Below are 22673 nucleotides of genomic sequence, written 5' to 3' on the forward strand. Positions count from 1 at the left end.
TAGAAGTTTAATTAAATATTTGATTTTGTTATTGACAAACTTTGTCATTATTTAATTCGGTGCACGCTTAAAGTCCAGGCCTGGCACACTAACGCGAATCCGCGTAAAGTACCCGTTAGGGAACGGCTATTTCCGGCACACAGTAGTGTCGATAATCGTTGGAAAAGTCAGAAAAATAATATAGTACTTTACAACGAGTACTTTTCGCACAAAAAATGTGGGTGTAGTTATGATACCTTGTCTACAATTCACTAAAATGTAATTGGGGTTCCATAATACCACCTTCTCCCCTATCAATATAATGAGAAAATAAAAGTTCACTATTTATTCTACTACTGAAGATGTAAAATATTTACAGTCAAAAGGGATAGCTTAAATGTAAGCCTTAACTTTTAAAAAGTCACTAATATGCTTAAAACAATTTAACACCTTTTGCTGTGTATATTTTGTTTCACTATATACTGTACCATGCTATAGTTATTTTGTAGTCTTGCTGTTACTTACATTTTGTTACTGTTAGTCATTTGTAGTGTTTTATTGTTATAAATCATATTTACAGCCATATATTATCTTTATAGTATTCATTTATGCATACATTTATTATGTTTTAACTTTGTAATTGGCACCTGCCAAAATGGCCCCTGCACTAAGAAATACCAAACAACCAATTAGCCAAATAAGATTACAACAATATGGTAATTATGTTGCTTCAACAATTCTTTTATCAGAACTACAAAACAAACATAGGAATTTATTTTATATAATTTTACTTTTCTTTAAGATCTCTGAAGTGAAGTCATCTAACCTGTTTATTATATTCTAACAAACTAAACAAAGGTAATAATAAATGCCATCACATTACATTCTGGAAAAAAAAAATCAATATTTCAAAGCAAAAAGTCTTTCTGAGATAAGACAATATGGTTAAAGTGTATCCATGGCCGGATCATCGCATAGACAAATGAAACAAATGTCTAGGGCCCAGTTTTTAGAAGGGCCTGGTCAAACTGTCTATTTTGAAAAGATTTGTAAATAAGATAGTTTACTTTTCTGTTGGACAACTGTATATAATAAACAAATAAACAAAAANTATTACATTAATAATACGAAGAAATCAGTCTCCAGTGTACTCGGCTAGAGATGGTTCGGTTAAGCTTTTGTTTAAGTAAAATTTCGGCTCTTTCATCAGGGTTTTGTTTATGTCCTCAATTCCCTAATCGCTTAATTATTTAACTACTAAGTAGAAATAATTCGAAACCAGTTACTTTGTACTCGAATATTTGTAGTCTTGGAAAAAAAGTGGAAAGACAAATTTTTATGACAAGCGGATACATAAATCGTAAATTTAAGGAAAATACATTCTAGAGCTTTTCCTGTACCTCGTGCATCTCTCTCATTCATTAGATTTAGTTGTAAATGACGCTGTCAAAGTAACAGTTAACTTTTTAACATTATACAAGCAGTGGCGTAGCGTGGCTGTCAGCCGCCGGGGGCGGAGGAAAATTTTGCCCCTTTCCCTTATTTAGGTATCTCAATTTAAAAGACTAAAATTCAGTTTCTTCACAGAATAAGCAATGAAAAATTCCGTGCTAGTGTTGCCACCTTATTAAAATCGCTCATCCGAACGGCAGGTGAGGTTTGTTCGAATAGAAGTTCCTGATGCATGCGTATGTCATTTTGCAATGCGAAGAATGATGTGCAGTGCATGCTGGTTCTAAGTCAGTTACAGCTAGCGACCAGGGAGACTTGGATAGGAGTAACGCAAGTGACCTAGCTGTATTGGATATTGGAGGTGTATATATATACGANAAATATACAGTATTGCTTTTTATATGGTTATAGTGAATTCTAAAATCTAAAGAAAATGAACGTGGGTTCAAAAAGTTTCCAAACTTTTTGAATAGTGCACCTCCAGTTGGTTATTTTTTAATTTGCTTGGAGACGTTGTGTCAGCGGAAACCTCCTTCAACCCATTTGTTGATATCTTGTTTTGGTGATTAGTTACTGCCGTTTATGTAAAGGGGTGTTTGTGGGGTTCGGCGAAAAATTGGATCTGCGGAAATCAGCTCTTTGAAAGAGCAGTGTTGTTCTGTGAAATTCTGTGTGAAACTCCGAAAATCCTTCACGGAAACTTCCCACGGGTGGGTGAAACAGTGCTCCAAAAAAGCTCGACAAGTTCGCTCAAATGTTAAGGTGATGTTGACTGTTTTTTTTTTCGATGCAAAGGGGTTGTGCATCACAAATGCCTATCTACAGGCCAGACAGTCAACATGGAGTACTGCTTGGTGTTATGAAATGCCTAAGAGACAGAATCAGGCAAAAACGGCCCGAACTTTGGAGAAGCAGTGAGTGGTTTTTTCATCACGACAACGCACCGGCTCATTTGTCCCTCAGAACTCGTGAGTTTTTGGCCAAGACCACTGTGTTTCCCCCCTACTCACCTGACCTGACACAGAGAGACTTTTTCCTGTTCTCCAACAAACTAAAAAACACACTCAAAGTAAAAAGATTTGCCACCATTCCAAAGATAGAGAAAAATGACGGAGCAGCTTATGAGCATTCCGGAAAAAGTGTTCCAGGACTGTTTCAAAAAGTGGAAACACCGTTGAAATAAGTGTATACGTTGTGGAGGAGACTACTTTGAAGAGTACGCTGACAGATATGTGAAGTATTTTTTTTGTAATAAATAAAGTTCGGGAACTTTTTGAACAAACCCTCGTATTTTTATGTTTCTTCTAATTGAAAGTAAAAGGGAACTCCCAATAATTTAGAATTTTTTTATATAGCGATAAGAATAATATTAACTATACGTATTCTTGAATCCTGTGAAAAATTAAATAATTTTGCTTTTATTTTTTATTAAGCAGATGCAGTGTCCGTATGCGATTTAATAGAAATAATAGTAACAAAATTTATTAATTAAAGGAGCCGGCAGGGGACTCTGAAAAAGAAAATGTCTAGGGCCCCAAAGTGGATTAATCTGGCCCTGAGTGTACGTAGGTAACACCAAGGCGGCGCTTCCAACGACTCTCCTGGAGGGGAGCCGCAGTGTGTCTAATGTCACTAGTTATTGATTCATGATAGTTCTTGAACAAAATAAAAAAAGGAAAAGGAAATATAGTTAATCTAATCTAACCTAACCAAAGCACCACCATTTGGGTTACCTAGGTACACTTTAACCAACAATACTCTATCATCACAGTTCAATTAATTTTGACATTTATTACATTTATCTGATATATTTTCAGATTATAAAATGAAGATCATTGATTTACTTTAAAAATAAGCAAAATTTCATATTTAAAGAGATGAAATGAAATTAATGTGCCTAATATTGGAAGAAAATAGTTGGTAAATATATTTTTGAGAGTAATATGAATATATCGAGTAAAACTGTACTAAATACCAGTTTATTTATTTAGTAATTATGTAGAAACTTCATAAATTCAAACAAAAGCATTGACATCATTTATACACGTGACTTCTGATAGTAATACTTCACAATACATTACAGAATTACCTTTTTGGCTGCACCATCCCCTCCACCTGTATAGAAATCCGTTTTTCTTAGCAAAAAGCTAAAAAACGTATCCAGAAGCTGTAAATATGAAAAAAAAAAAGAATTTCAAAACTTATGAATCATTCAAAATGAACTTTTCTATTATCAACTTAAGCCTAACATAACAAGCTTAATTGTGACGTATATTACCTCCTGTACTCCACCCTCGTGTTGCTGAGCCATAGCAAGCAACATCCCATCAAATTTTTCCACATCTTCGTTTGTCATGATAAAAATAAGAGACTAGATAACACAAAAAAAAGTCCACAAAAACTTTATTCGAATCACTTAACACACTAGAAACCTATCGAAAACGAGTCTGCCCTGATCAATACTCTCTACTCACTATCCAACTGGTTCTAGAGTAAAATCATATTGACGTAAACTTTAACTAGTTAGGTTCAATTAGAGGCCGTTGCTATGCCGACAAGTAAACATTATGTATTCGTAAAGTAAAATAATTGAAACGTAAAGTTTACTGTATTAAAGTAAGAAATTCGAATTATTAAAAATCTTTATTTATATATTATTAAGTTACATTTTTAAAAATTTATATTTTATCTTTGAGTTTGTTTTATTTAAAATATCTTATTTATTTATTTATTACTGTATTTAAAAATTTTAAGCTAAAATTGTATTTTAAAAAATTTATTAGATTTTTATGTTAAAAATTATTGAAGTTTTTATTTATTTTAATGATTAAATTAAACAATAGATGACAGCACAGTACGAAATACTGTAATATATTTTAAATTAATCGTTCTACTGCATAAAGATTAATTAAACTATTTTGAAAATAACAATTTAAGGATAACATTTATTATTTTATTTCAAAATTTAGGAAAATTTGAATTAATAATTTTTAATTTGATATATTAAATATTAATCTCGATCTCTACTATTACGTTTTAATCAAATCACCAATTGTTATTGGTCATTTCAAAAAAACGTTAACTGTACGTAAATAAATAATGGAATAAGCCTTAATTAATAAATGTTTCAGATTAAACATTACGTAATTGATTGATTGATCGATCGATTGACTAACAGGAGCATCAGCACAGTACATGACCACCGCGTAGTTATGATCGTTACGGGCATTATTGATCTGCAATGCATGATTACGTATTATCGTATATATATAGTATTGTACATATCGAAAGTTGAAATAATCTTTCCAATAAATAATAAATTAAACTAAAAAAAATGAATCTTAAAAACTGAAGAATTAATTTCTTTTACATTATAAAATTGTGTTTGATCAAGAAAGCATTATTCTAAAAGTGCTTAAATTGATTTATTAATTAAAGAAGTCAGAAATCTTAGATTGTTTTTATGACTTTTTATGTCAACAATTCGTTTCTTAATGTCTGTTTTTAAAGATAACACTTGATTTAACAAAGATGATTCTTTTCTTGAGAAAAAGTTAATTGATTAATTTTAACGCTTCATAATATGGATAATAATTATTATTATTTTTTCTTCCACTTCTGTTTCATTGTCTTTATTCACTGCTTCAGGACAATATTATTCTAATAAATTATCTCCTCAATCCGATAAGCAATCTTCTGTTGCAACTGTTTCTTCAAATCCTAGCATTTCTGCTTCTGATCCCTGGTAGCCTGTTGGCAACTGCTGAAACCCGAATTTGACAGGACTAAATCGTTGTCAAAAGCCTCAGATCCATTAAACTAATGAGCTTGTTTACACTATTGTCAAAGGTCTGAGGCCTTTGACAATAGAGTAAACAAGCTGATTAGCTTAATGGGTTTATACTGTAAATCAGTGATTTTCAACCTTTTCCTAATGTTGATTGTGTACTTAGCGCGATTTTGAGGCAACTCTGTTGCCTTTTTTTCACTGTTCATGCGCGGTAAAAATCGCCTTCAAGAACTGGCGTCAGAATACTGGGAAAACAGAATACAGTCAAACCACTATTTACGAATTTAATTTGTTCCTAAAAGTTGTTCGGAAACCGATTTGTTCTCAAACCGAAACAAATTTTCTTTTAAGAAACAATATAGAATGGATTAATCCGTTCTCAACCTCCAAAACAAAACTTTTTTAAAATTTTTTTTTATGTTTTCAGTTGTATTTGATGCATAAAATGCCTATAAAGGCAATATACGAGGTGTGTTCAAAAAGTATCGGACCTTTGGTCGGCAAAAATAAATTTATTGACTTCGAGGTACAAAACCCTAACCCCTTCAAAGTAGTCTCCTTGGTAATGTATACACTTCTCCCAGCATTCCTGCCATTTTTGGAAACACTGCTGGAACGCATCTTTTGGAATGGCCATCAGCCGGTCCGTCGGATTTCGNCTCAGGTTTAAACATTCGAATTTGGAATAACAAAAATAAAACTCCAAATTCAAATTCAAAGAGATAAATACCGATAACGTAGCAACTAATTAAAATAAAAGTTAAAGCGTAAAAATACATAAATGTAAAAATAAATAATATACAACCATTAAATATTATTATAAGCCACTATCCTTTAACCAATAAAAATCATTATGGTTCCCATAACGCAATTGCGAATATGGCGCAATTCAAGAGCTACTTGTAAGTTTTTTAAGTTTTTGAACGGTGTACTTCCATGCTGAGGGTAGGCCCTCCGCATCTCTGGCGTTTACGAATTTTTCATCTAGCTTGCTCCTATATATTTCCATTTTTTCAGCAGTTTTCGCTAAAGTTGGGGAGTGCACTTGCTTGATGATTTCCGTATCCTCCCATCTAACTACGGATTCTTGGTCCTGAGCCATCTGGGCCAGAACTGTTGCGTTAGATCTTTTTCTAATATCGTATTTATGCTCTTTGACCCTTATTCCTAGGTTTCTCATTGTAACTCCTTTGTACTCCTTTTCTATTCCTAACTGCTGGTTCTCGTACGGGATCCTATAAACTCCTGCTTTATCTTCCTTTTTGATATCCCCTTTATCATTTCTTAGAATCTTGTACAGATTCGGAGCTCGTTTTACGATCAACGTTGATCCTTTACTGTCCGCAATCTCCTTCATGATGGTTCTTACATTTTTGTTGAATGTACACTTTGTGTATTTACTAGGTTCTTGTTTTGAGGCCCTTGTATCGCCTATCTCAAATTTTCTAATAATGCCAGCTATTATGTTTCTCTTGTAACCCAAGGTTTCTGCTATCTGCATAATCCTTTTCATTTCTTTATTTCTGTCCATAATGTTATCGCAATATAGAAAAGCCCTTCTAACTAAGGCACGAAAAGCTGCTAATTTATAACGAAATGGANATTGCCAACGACTGACGCTTCCTGCAGGCGGGAAAAAATTCAGGGCTGTGCATGACTGTCCCCTCCACAACTCCACCGAAGGAGGCCTGTCGCGCATCATTGGTTTACGCGGAAAAAAAAGGTCCGATACTTTTTGAACAGACCTTGTAATATTAATTCTTTTTTTCTCTATGTCCTGTTGTACAGTTCTGTGTATATACTGACTACCAGTGCGTGCCATCACTGGAAGCGGTGGATGAGCCGCTTCCCTTGTATTTTCTAAAAAATAGATACATATTAATTTTAATTATATGAAAATAATCGCACAATATTTTATTATAACCGCATTATGTATCAGTGTCACCAATCTTTAGACTGCACAATTGGATAATGTTACCTATGGTATGGCGGCTCGTCTCTGATTCCAGCAAAGAGAAGAAAGGAAACAGTGGGGACGCACGTTCTGTCCTAACCTAACCTATTTTAATAAATTACCATAAGTATTACCAACCAAATTATTAGAATAGCTTAGGTTAGGTTTGAACGTGCGTCCCCACTGTTTCCTTTCTTCTCTTTGCTGGAATCAGAGACGAGCCGCCATTTTACTCACCATAGGTAACATTATCCAATTGTGCAGTCTAAAGATTGGTGACACTTTGAATTTCATAGCAATTGGTTTCTGCGACAAGCACACCTATTTGTGGTACATTTATTTGTGGCAAAGATCTTATTTTCACTTTATCGAGGGCCTAGTAGGTAATGTACGGATTACTTAGATACTCTGCACATTATCTACGTAATTTGAGAAATGGAACAATTTTCACAACTTTAACGGATCACGCTAGTTAATCTGCAGATTAACGAGTTTCGAGCTTTAGCGGTAACATATACACAGAAATAGTACTTTATCCACACTTTACGAAAACTTATGTTTCCATTGATTTGATATAAAATTTAATTTAATTTTATTTTTAATTTTAGTTTCGGTTTCAGTGTAAAGGATAGTTTTAATTATTATTTTATTATCTTTAAATTTAATTATTAGTTTTAGTTTAATTAACTGGCCACCTAGTATTAATAAATATTAAATATTATTATTATAATATATAACATTATATTAATAAATTTTAGTCATTTAATTTAACTTAAGTGTATTTAAATGCAATTTCTTAAATGCCATTTATATTACGTGAATTTGATTTTGATTCAACTGCGGCACATACCAAAAAAACAGAAATAGTATCTTTCCTACACGAGCATTGAAATCTAATTTAAATAGGAACGTCGTCGACAATTTATATTGTAATGCGAGGCGATCTCGGCACCTCTAACTNTTTTAATTAACTGGCCACCTAGTATTAATAAATATTAAATATTAATATATATTTTAATATTAATATTTAATAAATATTTGTCATTTAATTTAACTTAAACATATTTAAACACGAATTCTTGAATGCCATTTATATTACATGGATGTCAATTAACACGATTTTTATTAATTTGATTTAAATTCAATATGGCGCGTACCGATAAACGGAAATAATATCTTTCCCGCATGTGCACTGAAATGTAATTTAAATAACAACGTCATCGATGATTCGTTACGTGGCTCAAGGCAATCTCGGCGCCACTAACTTCTGAATCGGTAGTCCTGTCGTTGATCCGTGTCGTTGATCCGTGTTGTCGACTCTCTTTAACATAGGGAATATATACAGTGACCATACGTCCTTTATTTAAGAGGACAGTCCTTTATTTCACTGCTCTGTCCTTTAACTTTATTTATTTTCTAAAATAGGCATTTTGTCCTTTATTTTGTAAAGTTGACGCAAAGTTTAAAAAAAAATTTTTAATAATATATTGAACAAGTTAGTTTTGTGTACGCCATCACGATCAGTGTTGCATTGCTACATAGAGCACAGTAGTGCAGTGTGTCGCCAACCAAACGGCCCACTGACAGTACCAGGGGGTGGACACTCTTATGGGGATTTTTNATTTAATTTAACTTAAACATATTTAAACACGAATTCTTGAATGCCATTTATATTACATGGATGTCAATTAACACGATTTTTATTAATTTGATTTAAATTCAATATGGCGCGTATCGATAAACAGAAATAATATCTTTCCGCATGCGCACTGAAATGTAATTTAAGTAACAACGTCATCGATGATTCGTTACGTGGCTCAAGGCAATTTCGGCGCCACTAACTTCTGAATCGGTAGTCCTGTCGTTGATCCGTGTCGTCGACTCTCTTTAACATAGGGAATATAGGAAGTTGACCAGCGGTGGCCGGCTCGCAGAGTAGCTTGTTCAGAAACCGAATTATCGTGGAGCCAATGTGGCGTTCATAATTTTGTTCGTAAACAGGGGCGTTCGTAATCCGAGGTTTGACTGTATTTTTGCGCGGCGATTCTGTCACAGCTAATCAGCATGCAGTACCTGTAATTCCAAATATACGCGATATTATATTTCTACCCATCGTCCTTAGCACTACATACAGCATAGTATGGAAATTTCGAAAAAGTGCAAATAATAATAATAAATAAATAGCAAATATTAGACGATCCAATAGTGCTGTTGAAAATCTGTTGGAAGATATTAACTGCTATCTTATCCTTTACTAAAAAATACTCTAATTATAAAAAATTATAAAAACGAGAATATAAAAATAACCGTATTGAACCCAAATGACTTAATAGTGGCAGGTCAAGTAAGATATTAGTATTAAATGTTAAAAAGATTAAATACAAAATTAAATTGAAAGATATAAAACTTCATTTTAAGTTGAAAGGTTTTCCACCAGTTTAAAAAGTTTCCATAATTCATTGCAAATCGTTTTTCATTTCGCGCAAAATGTGTAGGCATGTAGAACGTCAATTGTTTCGTTCATCAGACGACGGTCCTAAGTGGAGAGCCAGCATAATAGTGACACTCCAACTTGGTAATTTTTCTTGAGGCAACTCGCACCCCCTACTTCATCAATGTAGAGTTATTGCATTTTGCGTACTTTTAGTAATACACGTAAGTAGTATTATGGTGCGGTAAAGCACTATATCTTGCAGATGTTCTGAAGCGTCTTTGTGGCGCTCCGTCTAACTACTGCTGAAAATATGGTCCACAGAGAGATGTGGTCCACGAAGATTACATCTCTCTGTGGTCTTCGTGGACTGTTTTTGTCAGTTTTTAGATGTTGTCAGATAAAAAAGGAGCTATTATTACACGTGTTATACTTCTATTTCATGAAATGGCATCAGAATTTGGAGTAGAAAGGTGTCAGATTAAGTGAAACGAATATAATAAATCTATGGATGTTAAAAATGTTCTAAGAAGTTGTGAAATAAAGAGAATGCCGGATTAGAGGGTTTCGACTGCATAATAGGTATAACTTACTAAAAATATATATGATAAAATATTTAAAAAAAAGGAACTGNATATAATTTTACTTTTCTTTAAGATCTCTGAAGTGAAGTCATCTAACCTGTTTATTATATTCTAACAAACTAAACAAAGGTAATAATAAATGCCATCACATTACATTCTGGAAAAAAAAAATCAATATTTCAAAGCAAAAAGTCTTTCTGAGATAAGACAATATGGTTAAAGTGTATCCATGGCCGGATCATCGCATAGACAAATGAAACAAATGTCTAGGGTTCAGCCAAACTGTCTATTTTTAAAAGATTTGTAAATAAAATACTGTACTGTATAGTTCTTACTTTTTTTAAAGCTTTTTCTGATTATATTTCAAATATATTCTCCTTCTAATTTTTTCAGATATCCATTTATTATGAGTCTAAATAACAAAAACGTTCTTCCTAATTTTAATGATACGGAACGTTCAACAAAAAGAATTTTTCTATCATCCGTAGATAAAAACAATCGATTCTGCTTAGATGATTGCATGGTGATTAAAAATATGCAACAAAGGGAAGATGAAGATGTAGAGAAAAACATAGAAATAAAATTAAAAAGAACGTCTTTGGAGGATTTATCACGATGGTTTTTACATCCTTATCACGCTTCCTTTCTCTATCCAGATGAAGCGGTGAAAAACACAGAAAATGATGACAAAAGTAAGAAAAACGATCGAATTTGTTATTGCGGATTTAAAAAATCTCTCATTTTAACAGATTATGAGACAGAAATAATAAAAAAATCCTTATATAACCAGAAATATTTTTCATTGAAACACGAATTCCATCCAAATTCTTCAAATACATTTTTACTTTCTGCCTTTGAACACAGGATATCTTTGATTAAGTTACAGCAATTGAAAGAAGAAGAGAAAGAGATTCTTCACTTGAGACGATTATTAGAATTGGATAGGATTCGCCCTCCAGTACCTTATTGGTAAATATGTTTTTCTGACTATACAAATTAATAAATTCTAATAAAATGAAAACTTATTTGAAAATTTTAAAGGTATGAGAAAAAAGATAGACATTTCCATGACGAAGTTCATCGCTTAAACTTCATTATGAAATATCCTCAAGCATGGAATCATTATCTTAGAATAAGAAATGAATCCGAATGTATGGTAACATCTATTGAAAATAAGAAAAATAATATAAAGGAATTATAAATATTAATTAATTTTATAAATGAATGAACACTACAATGGTATTTCGAATAGGGTAAATAATAAGCATAGTGTACACTTCAATTTAGAATTTTAATTTATACGTCTATTAAAATATTTCTAAATATAGTCTATAATATTTATAGGCTAATAACTTTTACTGTGTTTCAATTGTTTTATAGATTTATACATATTCACATGATTACAGTTTATTTGGATCCTTATAAAAAAGTCATGTAATGATAAATTACAAAATTAATTTCATTAGAAAGTTTTACTCTAAAGTTTATTATTGTTGATTTTTAAACTCAACTGAAACAATGAACAAATCGTAAATTATGGAAATGAGACTTTCATTAAAGCTACAGGCTATTGGTTCTTAAACTTTATGAGTAGTAGGATTCCTTTCGTATGATGTGAATTTTGTCGGACCCTTAACTATTAACTTTATACAGTTCTTACACGGCAGGGATTTGATTAAATTTATTTTGTTTATATGAACGAGAAATGCTAGTAGTTGAGTGCAATAGTATTCTATGGTATTTTTATTGTGTTTTTCGTAATGAAATTAAATAAAAAATAAAATTATTTAGTTTGAAAAAAATCACTTGTGGATCCCTGATTATTAACTCTCGGACCATCGGGTCCGCGAACCAGAGTTTAAGAATTGTTGATGTAAACTGAAGAACATTGGCTATTAACATGAAATGAAATGAACTTTGACAAAACATCTAATTCTCATAACTTTTTTCCTTTTTTACTATTTACTAGATCATTGATGAGATTTTTACACCAATAAAATTCATTTATGTGTAAAAACAAATTGGTTTTCTCAATTTACGAGTATATTCGTGTTAAATTTCTCTCCTGTCATTACCTATGTGTGTAACAATGATTTGTGTTATATAAACTTTTGTATTTGTATTGTGTAGCAACGCTTCGTGTCATATAACCATTGTATTATTTTTATAATAAATAAACGTCTATGACGTGGCGTCTTTTATCAAGCCCGCCACTTGTTGGTTCGATATGACTTGAAACGGATCAAAGTAGTCGTGTATGATTTTTTAAACTTGTAAGGTATTCTACTCACTATCTGTGAACACATAACTTGCAACAGTGATATATTTAACAATTCGAGAAAACGCGTAGGTATAGTTTAACATCTAAATGCAAAACCCTGCATAAAATTAAAGTCCTGAAAAACTTATTTGAGCCATTTTAGGATGATAATTTATGAACAAAGTCGGACAAACGGCTTATAAAATTCTGTTTTTATCTATTTTCTATTGAACGATTGATGTATCAGGATCGTCGTTATACCCTTCGAAACTCTGTAGGCGTTTTACTAGTTAATGAAAGGAAAATATAAACAAAAATTATGATAATAAACAGTAACAATAGAAAAGTTAAAATATAATAAAAAAATGTTAAGTTATTTTTCACGTAGTTGATAGTCGCGCTTCTCAGCAGAAACTGCTGGGTTTTACTACCCAGTCTTTATCCTGTGACTATGAGCATTTATGAGGAATTTGGTATTGTCTATTCAACAGGATGCAAATTCAATCAAAATCATGTTGAATTTACAAATTATTACAAATTTACAAATTATTAGACAATTAATTAATTAATTATCTAATAATAATTCATGAATTCTATTCCATGAACACTGTCCTAGAGGAAGCATTATCTAATGTCCTGATGATTATCTAAAAAGACCTTTTTCCATAACCATCATAAGTTCATAACCAAAATGAGAGCGGTTAGGTGGTAAGGTACGGGACCCGATTTACCGGGAGGATCGTCCATAAAAAATATCTGAGATTGTTCGGATTCGATACTGTTCAGTCTACAGCGGTAAGCTGATGCCTTAACCATCTCGATACAGATATAATAGGATTAAGATTAGAGGAGAAGACGGTGAATAGAATATATTGGATGTTGGAGCAACAAAGAATTACCTCATGGGAGTATATTATATGGAAAACATCATGAGAGTAACATATAAGATTACCCCATGAAAATATTGGTTTGCAGCTTCTAAAATTTCCACGAGGAAGCTCATATATAAAAAGTCAAAAAAGTTATCATAAGAGGTCATCATTCGATATTGTCGACCTCTATCAGGTCAGTAGTATCAAAATAATACGATGTTATAAGCGTAGAATATAAAACAAAGACTTAAAATTACGTTTAAAAATCGAAGCCATAAAATTGATGAAAATATTTTCAAATTTCCGGAGTAAGATTCTATTATTCGGCTTCTGATAAAATTTCATACGAAATACAATTATAAAATAATCGAAAGAATAACGTATCACAGACAATTTATTTTCTAAAAGTTAAACAACACAAATTATTGATATAATGTTTATAGAAGGGATTAGGCTATATTTATGTATTTAAATCAATTCTTAGAATAGTACAGAATAGTTCAATTAAAATTTTATGCTTTAATACAGGTAATTATTAAAAAATATTGTAAATTTTGTGTTAATTTGGTAAATAATCAATATTTACAGAAAATTATGAGAAATTCTGATGTTATGACTAATTAATGTTTTGAATACTTAACTCTATTAGCTGGTTTCTATATTTAATTTTAAATATTAACATACTTTCTTTTTGTTTCAATTTAGATAAATCTATTAGTTGGTTTTTTACCTTTAAGTAATCTTCAAATTAGAGTGATAGTGCAATTTTAACAATTTCCTTCTCGATGCCAACATTTCATTTTATTTTTTTTTCTATATCATATATTGCTTCAGAATTCTCTTCCTTGTTTAGCTTTTTTCTTATGAGCAGTAAAGAATAATCTTTATTGCTCGTTTTATAGAAGAATAAAAGTATTGAATCGGAGAACATTAAATGAAACATTGTTTTATGATCAATTTTAGAAGTATGCATATAATCCGAAAATTAAATTGGAAATAACAATTGTGTTACCTTTGACACTGACATGTCATTCCAGGATGAAACCTTACTTCCTCAAATTCCCATCGTTATATGTTAATGGTAGGTTATTTACCCTAGATTATCTATCTTCCGTATCCTTATTCCAATTTCATATTTATAATTATTCTAATGAGAAAATACTAATCATATAAAATGTTTACACGAAATTTCTGCGGTAGAAAATGTCTTACATACACTATTTAATTTATAGGAGGAATAGAAACTAAAAATAATCTTGCGTCTGGAAAAGTAAAGTCGAAATTTTTCCTGGAGTGATTGCTCTCTGTTAAGATTTGTGCTGTTTTTCTTTTGTGTTTTGAGTGCTCTTCTCATTAACCTATAAGATATTTTAATACATGAGATAAGAACGAAATTTTTGTAATTGTCTTCAGTCTCCTATAAAGTACGATGTACTAAATTTTTATTTTTTTATATTGCAAAATGTTGTGACATATTTTTGACATATTTTTAATATATTTTTCGAGATAAAAAATAGGAGTTTGGTAACCAAATGAATACAAGTAAAGATGTTTTAAGTTGTGTTAATAATATTTTATTAATTAAATAGTATACTTTATACATAAATAGGATTCGCCGACAGATTATATTAGTGAGGCGAAAAGTTATTACATAACAAATATTTCTTCTATCAGTCATTCATACTTCAATTCCCCATAATAAATGGCATGTGATATTCACATTATTGCAAACAAATTTGGCGTATTTGTTAGATATGCACAATAAGTTTAATAACTTTTTGATTTTCCATTCTGTTGAAAACCTATACCTCTTTGATTTCCATCATTTCCGTTTTGTTTAGCATAATCTCCCGATTTACCCCCATATCCATTTGATCCGTTCTGTGAGTCACCAAATCCGTTATAACTATCTCCTCCTTGCTTATTTCTTCCACCAAAATTATTTTGACTATCGTAACCGTTGTTTCCTGCATTTTGTTGTCCAAAATCGGATTTTCCTCCTCTCTGCCCGTCGTAATCATCTGTAAAATCCTTTGTATCACCATTTTCACGACCACCGTAATCATTTTGTGCTCTTCCGGCTTCATCGGATCCACCAAAGCCACGTTGTTGATTATAGCCATCTTTTCCTTTTGGTTGACTTCCTTTATCTCCCTGATATCCATTTTCTTGACCAAAGCCTCCTTGATCTCCAAAATTACCATTTTGGTCATTTCCAAATCCATTCATATTTCCTTGTCCATCATAATTCGCCCCTTCTTGTCCATTTCCAGAAATTCCTTTATCATAACTTTGTTCTCCCCCTTCGTGGCCTCTACCAGAACTTGTACCGTAATTTCCTCCATTCTGTTGATTTACACCACCTTGTCCTCCATATATATCACTACCTGCACCGACTCCTCCTTTCTGGAAACCTTCCGTGAGATATAAATCTTCATTTAAGTTGTAGTAATTAGGAGTATCTTCACATTTTACATTATACCACCAATCGCATACGAAATATTTTTGATTAAATATTGTACCAATGGGGCAAAGAAAAGAATCATGTCTACCATCCTCTTGACACATATGGAACACCTACAAATTATCGAATGGTTTTAACGTCTTACAATAAAACCGATTATTTGCATAATAAGTATCTTACCTGACATCTTGCTTCTACATCACCATATATACCTGGATATTGTTGACTCTTACATTGAAATGATGTTTTTGGAATAACTACTTCTGTTGGATAATCCTGTCCTGGAATGCCTTTAATTGTATCCTCAAGGCTTCCGGAAGGATAATCTTCTTGATTAGTCCCTGCTCCAAATCCACCTCTTTGTCCTTTTGTTTGGCTTCCATCCGGAAATCTATTTCCTCCATCGCCATAATTGTCTTGTCCACCAAAATCTCCTTTAGGATAATCTCCTTGTTGATCTCCAAATCCATTACTTTCTCCAGAACCACCTTTACCATAGTCATCACGTTTTCCTTGTTGATCTCCAGAACCATCTCTGCCATCCTCTCCGTTTCCAAAACCGTTTTGTTTGCCATAGCCATTTTGTTTTCCGTTTCCGAATCGTCCAAAATCATTATTTCCTTGTAATCCAAAGCCATTTTGTCCGCCGTAGCTGTCGCTTTGCTGGTCAAATCCGTTTTTATCTGGTTGTCTACCATAACCATTTCCATCTTGTTGGCCCCCAAATCCATTATCTCCTCTACCACCGTAGCCATTACTTTTTGGAGAATCTTTACCAAATCCAGCCTTACTTCCTAATCCAGATCCATATCCATTTTGTCCATCTTGTCCATTTCCTTTTAGTTGATCTCTAAATCCACCAGGCTTTCCTCTTCCACCATAACCATCCCCTTCAAATCCATTCCCTCCTTGTTGACTCCCAAAATCATCCTTATCTTCTTGACCACCATAACCATTTTGGTTTTGTGGACCATTCCCTCCAAATCCATTCTTTTTACCTTGATTACCAAATCCATTTCCTCCTTGTTGACTTCCAAAGCCATTCTTATCTCCTTGACCACCATAACCATTTTGGATTTGTGGACCACTTCCGAAATCGTTTTTGTCTTGTTTGGAGCCAAATCCATCCTGCCCAGTATATCCTCCTTTTTGACCGTCATAACCTTGCTGATCTCTGAATCCATTTTTATTTTTTTGGCTACCATAACCTCCATTTCCCAAACTGCCATCAGCAGGAGAATCTCCGCCAAAATTGTTATTAATGCCTTGATCATTTCCAAATCCATTGTATTTATCTCTTCTCTGTCCTCCATTTAGTCCATTCTTAGCACCTTGTCCACCACCTCCAAAGCCGTTTTTCTCACCATAGCCTCCACTTCCAATTCCACTTTCTTGACCAAATCCATTTTGATTTCCATATTTTTCTTGTCCAGGTTTATCATCGCCTTCTCTAGGACCGTAATTATTTTGTCCAGTATTTAATCCGCCTCTGTCTTGTCCAAATGGTTGGCCACCACCTCTATCATAGTCGCCTTGTCCATGCTGATCAAAACCATTTTTCCCTCCGCTATAACCATTTCCCCCTCGTTTTATCTGAAAACAAATTCTGAAATCTGAATTTTGATAATTATAGTACGGTCAAATAGTCAAAGTATTTTATTTAAGGACTAAATTATTATATTAAAGTAAATAACATTTTAACAGTAGTAAAATAACTCTTCTGATCGTTAATGAATCCTAAAATAGATAGTCCAAAATATAATGATTTACGGAAACCATAATTTATAATAGTTACTTACTCTTTGTTTCCTTTCTTCCGTTAACACTACTGACACAAGGCCTAAACCTATTAAAAATACTAAATTAATTTTACTATAAAAAGTTATAACAAGATTTTTTCTCTCCTTTAAGCCATCTTACCTATCAAAACGATGTTAATATATAGACGATTCATGCTCTTCTCTAAAAGTAATCTTCTGTTAAACAATAAAGATGCTATTTATTATTGCATAGTCAATATCACAGCAGAAGATTCGCTTACCTGAAAGTGAAGTTAACCGGAGGAAAGATTCTGTAGAAAGAGGAAAGGCGGTTTATATAGGATCTAGTGATGCGTCCATTGTTCATGAGGACATATAGGTCGCCCGACCACGTACGAGTTGGTCCACTTTAAATCCGGAGGCGGGAATTGGGAAGTCCTTGTGTTAGTTGAATCGTGAGAAGTGCTGTACTTCTCCTCAAAAAGTAATATCAGCTTCTTAACGCTATAGTGATACATATCATATGCTAATTGCTAAGCAAATTAGTTATTGTGCTTAAGATATATCTAATTTGAATGTGATTTACGAGCGATATAACGAAATAATCAAGAACTTTTTAATCAGGTGACCTATCTTCGATGTTCATCAGGGTCTCTAGAACGAAATGGTGAAGCACAATTACTTGACAATGACACATTCACCGAATCACGATTTTTGATCTAATGTCACATTCACTCGGACGAATTCTTTATCGGGGTGGTCGTGAGAATGTTTTTCGATTTTACTTTCATTGTTTCGATACTTTAATGATGGCGATTTGAATGCTTTCTACCTACGTTTAGCTGAGTAAAATTTTAAGTTAGCTTATTTTTAGCGATTAGATTGTATATCTAGATACGAACTGATACTTATTCCAATTTCTTTTAAAATTAGATCATATTTTCTTGAAAAGATCTGTATTAAATTATTTTATTTTTAAAGTTTTTTCCGTTTAAAAATTTATTTATCTGTTTATAAAAAATTAGACTTTTTATGATTATTTAAACAATCGCTAGCATAAAGTTAAATTTAAAAAAACATGTAGAATTAATCTAAGATAGAAGATATCGTCTGATATTCTTCATTATTTTTTATTCTGATACATAAATAATTTGTATAATTATCTTGTGGAATTTTTAAATAAGTATTAGAAATAAGAAAGAGTTTTCACTGATAATGTAATAATTTTTCAACTACGATAAATTTTATAGCTCTATAAAAGTGGATTTTCTAGTTTTATATAGCCTATTTCATCGCAATGAATCCATCATAATCTGGTTCGCTTCTACATACAATTACAGATATTTTTAATATAATTATTTTAAAGAAAGGAAGAAAAGATTATCCTATAGGTTAAATTTTTCTAATACAGTATTATGTAACAAATTTCAGATTTTCTTTTTATGTACTGCTTATTTTTTAATCTGAGATTATGAATGAATTGCATACGGTATCTCAGAATAAAATATATGATAATATCAATAAAATAAAAACTCATTAATTGTGGTTTTTATTGATTTGAAATACCTGTATAAAATTAAAATTTCACCATACAAGTATAAATAAGAAAATCTATGAAAATAAATAAGTTTCTTTGGTATTAATTATTAAATATTTAAAATTAATGTATCTAAATTCTTCCGATTTTAAATTGACACAATTCTTTAAGTTTAATGTATCCTATATAACATAATGTGTAAAAATGTGGACCTATAAATGTATCTTAACTCTTTATAAAATGTTTATAATAAATCTCGTAAATTAATATTCATAAGAAAGTATTTAAACTGAAAGTTATGTACCGGTATATATAGTAGGAATAAAGGAATTGTTTTCTACATATTAGTTATTTTATCCTACATAATGAGTTTCTGCTTGTCTCTCATTTCAGTTTTCCAATATAATTCTTAACTTTTAACTCATAGTAATAATTATAATATGAATTAATTTAATATGATTATTTTATTTTTAGATTAATAAGGAACTCTCGTAATTTCGAGTCTTTTAATCTATAATATGAATTTCCATAAGAGTAATAGTTTTCCTACCTAAAAATAGAAAAGATTTTGTACTTTTTTATTACTAAGTAAACAGTTCATAATTTAATATTAATTTATTTTATCAAAATTTATGCATTTTCTCTGTCTACACAAGATTATTTCGCTCTACTAGATTACTTGTAACAAATTTTTCTAATTACTGGCGTTGATTTTAGGTCTTCATAAACTGCAAAGTGTAATTCGAGATTTGTATTCCTAGTATAAAATATATAAATATAAATTTTCCAAAATATCCATTTAGAAAATAAAGAGCTTTCGCACGATTCTTTTCTAGATAATAAATGCAGAACGTGTGAAGTCAAGTGGGCATTTACTGCTTAATCATACCAAAGATCAAAACTAGACTATTCATTGAAAGATTTATGGTCGTAAAAGTATTGTTGAATTAAGAATACAATTTTTATAAGTGTATATAACGTAAACGGTATCATTTCTACAAAGTAAAACATAAAGAAACGGAGAAAACAACTAACTCGAACACTTTATGTTGCTACAATCTGCACCTCATACTTTTTTATAAGTAGCAAGAGTCAAGACATCACTCTCTATCCCTCATTTATACTGGCCAAAACCGTCGAGGATTAGGCCGCCCGAAATTGTAGCCGATCACATAGTCTTAATGTGCTGGTGCCTCGCGTTAACATTCGATCAGTCATTGCTGCTCTTATATTACGGAGGCTCTCTTCACCTTGAAGTGAAATAAAGCGAACTGCAGTGAAGGAACAATCGCTCCTTCACCTGGTTAAACTTAATACTTTTGCTAGTATAACGGAGGGGTGTTGATAATAGAAAAATACGGTTAAGTTTATAATAAGGCTGATGATGACACGGTTCGTTTTACTCGCTGAATGCAGACAATAAAGAAGCAATCATCCAACTTCATTTTCCCTTTTGAGTATGGGTCAATGGAAACGATTATTAACATGTTGGGTTTCTGATAACATTGTGTGAGATTCTTGTTTTCTTATTAACCGTTCAGGTACCGCAGGTGCCCATCGAAACAGAAATGTTAACCTTTCTCTCAGTGAAAACCATTTTGAAGTAATTTATTGTATTTAAGGATACATTATATTATAAAAGTCAAATAATATAACTATATCTTTATTTTTTTTTAAATCATTCAATATAATAGCAAGCCTAAGTAATTATTTCTCATTTTTCTTAACTAAAACTATCAATTCATGCTTAACCAAATACATTGTAAATACAATAAAATTTATTAGGAATAATTTATGATGTCAACAAGGAAATTAAATAGTTTAAAAAAATCGCGTTTTTATTTTTAAAGTGGGATATAATTGTCAGAAAGTTACTGTTTATAAGTATCAAGGCGACTTGTTCCGGATCAAGAACTCTGATTGATGCTTATCTCAGAGCTTAGTTATTATTTTATGATCGACATGATGCAAGTCATTGAATACTCAAGTGAATAATTTATCGAAAAATAGTTTATGGAATAGTTTAAGGCTCTTAAAAATACTAATACAATAAAGTTTTCTTTTTACTTTTTGATATTGTATTAGTGTACTTGACTACGCATTTCACAATGGTTAACTGTAACTGGTTTATTTATGATATTAAAACTTTAAGGTAATTTGGATGGAAGGTCTTGGTCTTTCTTTCAAGTTATTGTGAACTTGGACGAGAATTTTAAAAAATAACAAAGTTTATGTCTTTGTCACCATTTTAGCCTAACATTATTTTAAATTGTTTCGCATTTTTCTTTGAATATTGTTTTCAGGAGAAAAAAAAAAAAATAGAGAAAATTATAGGTATACTTAACTAATTTGAATACAGTAGAGCGTCAATTATCTGAAATAATCCGTACGGGACAATTTCGAATAACTACTTGGGATAGAGAAAGAATAAATAAATAAATATCTTAAGTAAACTATAAATATTCATTTTAGTTCTAGTACAATAATAATAGTAATAATAAGATTAAGGCATAGAAATTTAATAGAGGCCTGTGATTTATAAATTATGTTTTTCTATTTTTATTGAAACTTTAAAGTAATTTGAAAGGGAGATCTTTGTCTTTCTTTCAAGTTATTAGAAAAACTTCGTGATTTCTGGACTTACGAGTTAATCTGAAGTCACTTTCGGTTAATTGATTTTTTGGATAATCGACGCTCTACTGTATTTTAAATTTTAGTTGTAAATTGGACACGATTGTTTTTCGAAACAATAAGCGTCATTAATTAAGTTCTTGGATAATTATTCACATATGCAGTATTTAAAGATGCGTTAGAGAGAATGACTCATTAAAGACTAGACTTACCTTGTTCTTATTACTGTAGATAAACTATCATTAATATATTTTTTTAAAAATAGCTAGGCATTTAATTTAACCAGATGTCTTTATTATATTTATATAATAATAAAAAAGCATTTTATTAAGATAAAAATGGAATCTTTTAGAATACAATGCTAATTAACAATGTTTTTGATTAATAACAGAGTAAACTCATTAAAGATCAGAACTAATCATTTCCGTTACGTTTTAACCTTTAATTTTTTTTAAGGAAAATCGGCAACTGTTTACATTACACTTTGTTTCTAAAAATACACACTTCTAATTTAGATATTTTGGTTACTACAAAATAACCTTTGATCTTTTATGTTCAAATTAACATTAATCTACTCAAGTTTACTCTCTTAAAAATAGTTTATCTTATCTGTTAAAATAATTTTAACTGTAAATATATTTAAACCGCACACTTAAAATTCAAAAGATAACATATAAATCGATAATATTAGAAGTATATATTTTATAGAGAGTTTTTATAACCATAAATTTAAAAGTAGGTCTGTTGATAGCATGAATAAGCCTCATCAAGTAGACCTACTTAGAAAGAACTATGTGTGCAAATACATTGAAATACTATTAATACAATCTTGTCCGTAAGTGACATGCACAGAATCTAAATTTGGAACTTTATAGGTTTGTGTAATATTAAAATATTTTCCTTTATGGTATGAAAATTGATATAAAGCACATTTTTCAGTTATTGTTTAGGACTCAAAT

General features: G+C 31.2%; 3 protein-coding genes across 4 annotated transcripts in view; 1 reads left to right on the forward strand and 2 right to left on the reverse strand.

Annotated features, from left to right (window-relative positions):
- Nucleotides 1-3928, reverse strand: part of LOC111617932 (nuclear migration protein nudC-like) — a 52362-nt gene extending 48434 nt beyond the window's left edge. The window contains exons 1-2 of the mRNA XM_023359317.1: nucleotides 3710-3928; nucleotides 3521-3598 (exon numbers count right to left, since the gene is read on the reverse strand). Coding sequence (XP_023215085.1) covers nucleotides 3521-3598; nucleotides 3710-3787 — 156 coding nt within the window. The 5' untranslated portion in view covers nucleotides 3788-3928. The remainder of the gene's footprint in view (nucleotides 1-3520; nucleotides 3599-3709) is intronic.
- Nucleotides 3929-3959: 31 nt separating this feature from the next.
- LOC111617933 lies at nucleotides 3960-11459 on the forward strand. 2 transcript variants are annotated; one of them, XM_023359320.1, is made up of 4 exons: nucleotides 3960-4047; nucleotides 10584-10882; nucleotides 10940-11159; nucleotides 11232-11459. In XM_023359320.1, exons 2-4 carry the CDS (start codon nucleotides 10597-10599, stop codon nucleotides 11389-11391), a joined length of 666 nt encoding a protein of 221 aa, XP_023215088.1. In that variant the 5' UTR covers nucleotides 3960-4047; nucleotides 10584-10596; the 3' UTR covers nucleotides 11392-11459. The 2 variants fall into 2 exon arrangements, with proteins under 2 accessions (XP_023215088.1, XP_023215086.1); XM_023359318.1 differs by having other exon boundaries at nucleotides 10584-11159.
- A 3630-nt stretch (nucleotides 11460-15089) lies between these two features.
- On the reverse strand, nucleotides 15090-17913 carry LOC111617915 (glycine-rich cell wall structural protein 1.8-like). The gene is made up of 5 exons (XM_023359279.1): nucleotides 17828-17913; nucleotides 17707-17762; nucleotides 17586-17632; nucleotides 15967-17379; nucleotides 15090-15899 (listed from the first exon to the last, which is right to left on the reverse strand). Exons 1-5 carry the CDS (start codon nucleotides 17911-17913, stop codon nucleotides 15090-15092), a joined length of 2412 nt encoding a protein of 803 aa, XP_023215047.1.
- Between the last annotated feature and the right edge of the window lie 4760 nt (nucleotides 17914-22673).

The sequence above is a fragment of the Centruroides sculpturatus genome, unplaced genomic scaffold (assembly GCF_000671375.1).
Source record: "Centruroides sculpturatus isolate CEXI.00-Female unplaced genomic scaffold, Cexi_2.0 scaffold57, whole genome shotgun sequence".
Classification (NCBI taxonomy): Eukaryota; Metazoa; Arthropoda; class Arachnida; order Scorpiones; family Buthidae; genus Centruroides; species Centruroides sculpturatus.

Coding starts and splice junctions, on each gene's coding strand:
- LOC111617915 (XM_023359279.1), bottom strand. CDS start 17,913: ATGAACAATGGACGCATCACTAGATCCTATATAAACCGCCTTTCCTCT. Junction 17,763..17,827: donor CCGGTTAACTTCACTTTCAG/GTAAGCGAATCT, acceptor ATTGTTTAACAG/AAGATTACTTTTAGAGAAGA. Junction 17,380..17,585: donor CGGAAGAAAGGAAACAAAGA/GTAAGTAACTAT, acceptor ATTTGTTTTCAG/ATAAAACGAGGGGGAAATGG.
- LOC111617933 (XM_023359318.1), top strand. CDS start 10,597: ATGAGTCTAAATAACAAAAACGTTCTTCCTAATTTTAATGATACGGAA. Junction 11,160..11,231: donor CGCCCTCCAGTACCTTATTG/GTAAATATGTTT, acceptor AAAATTTTAAAG/GTATGAGAAAAAAGATAGAC.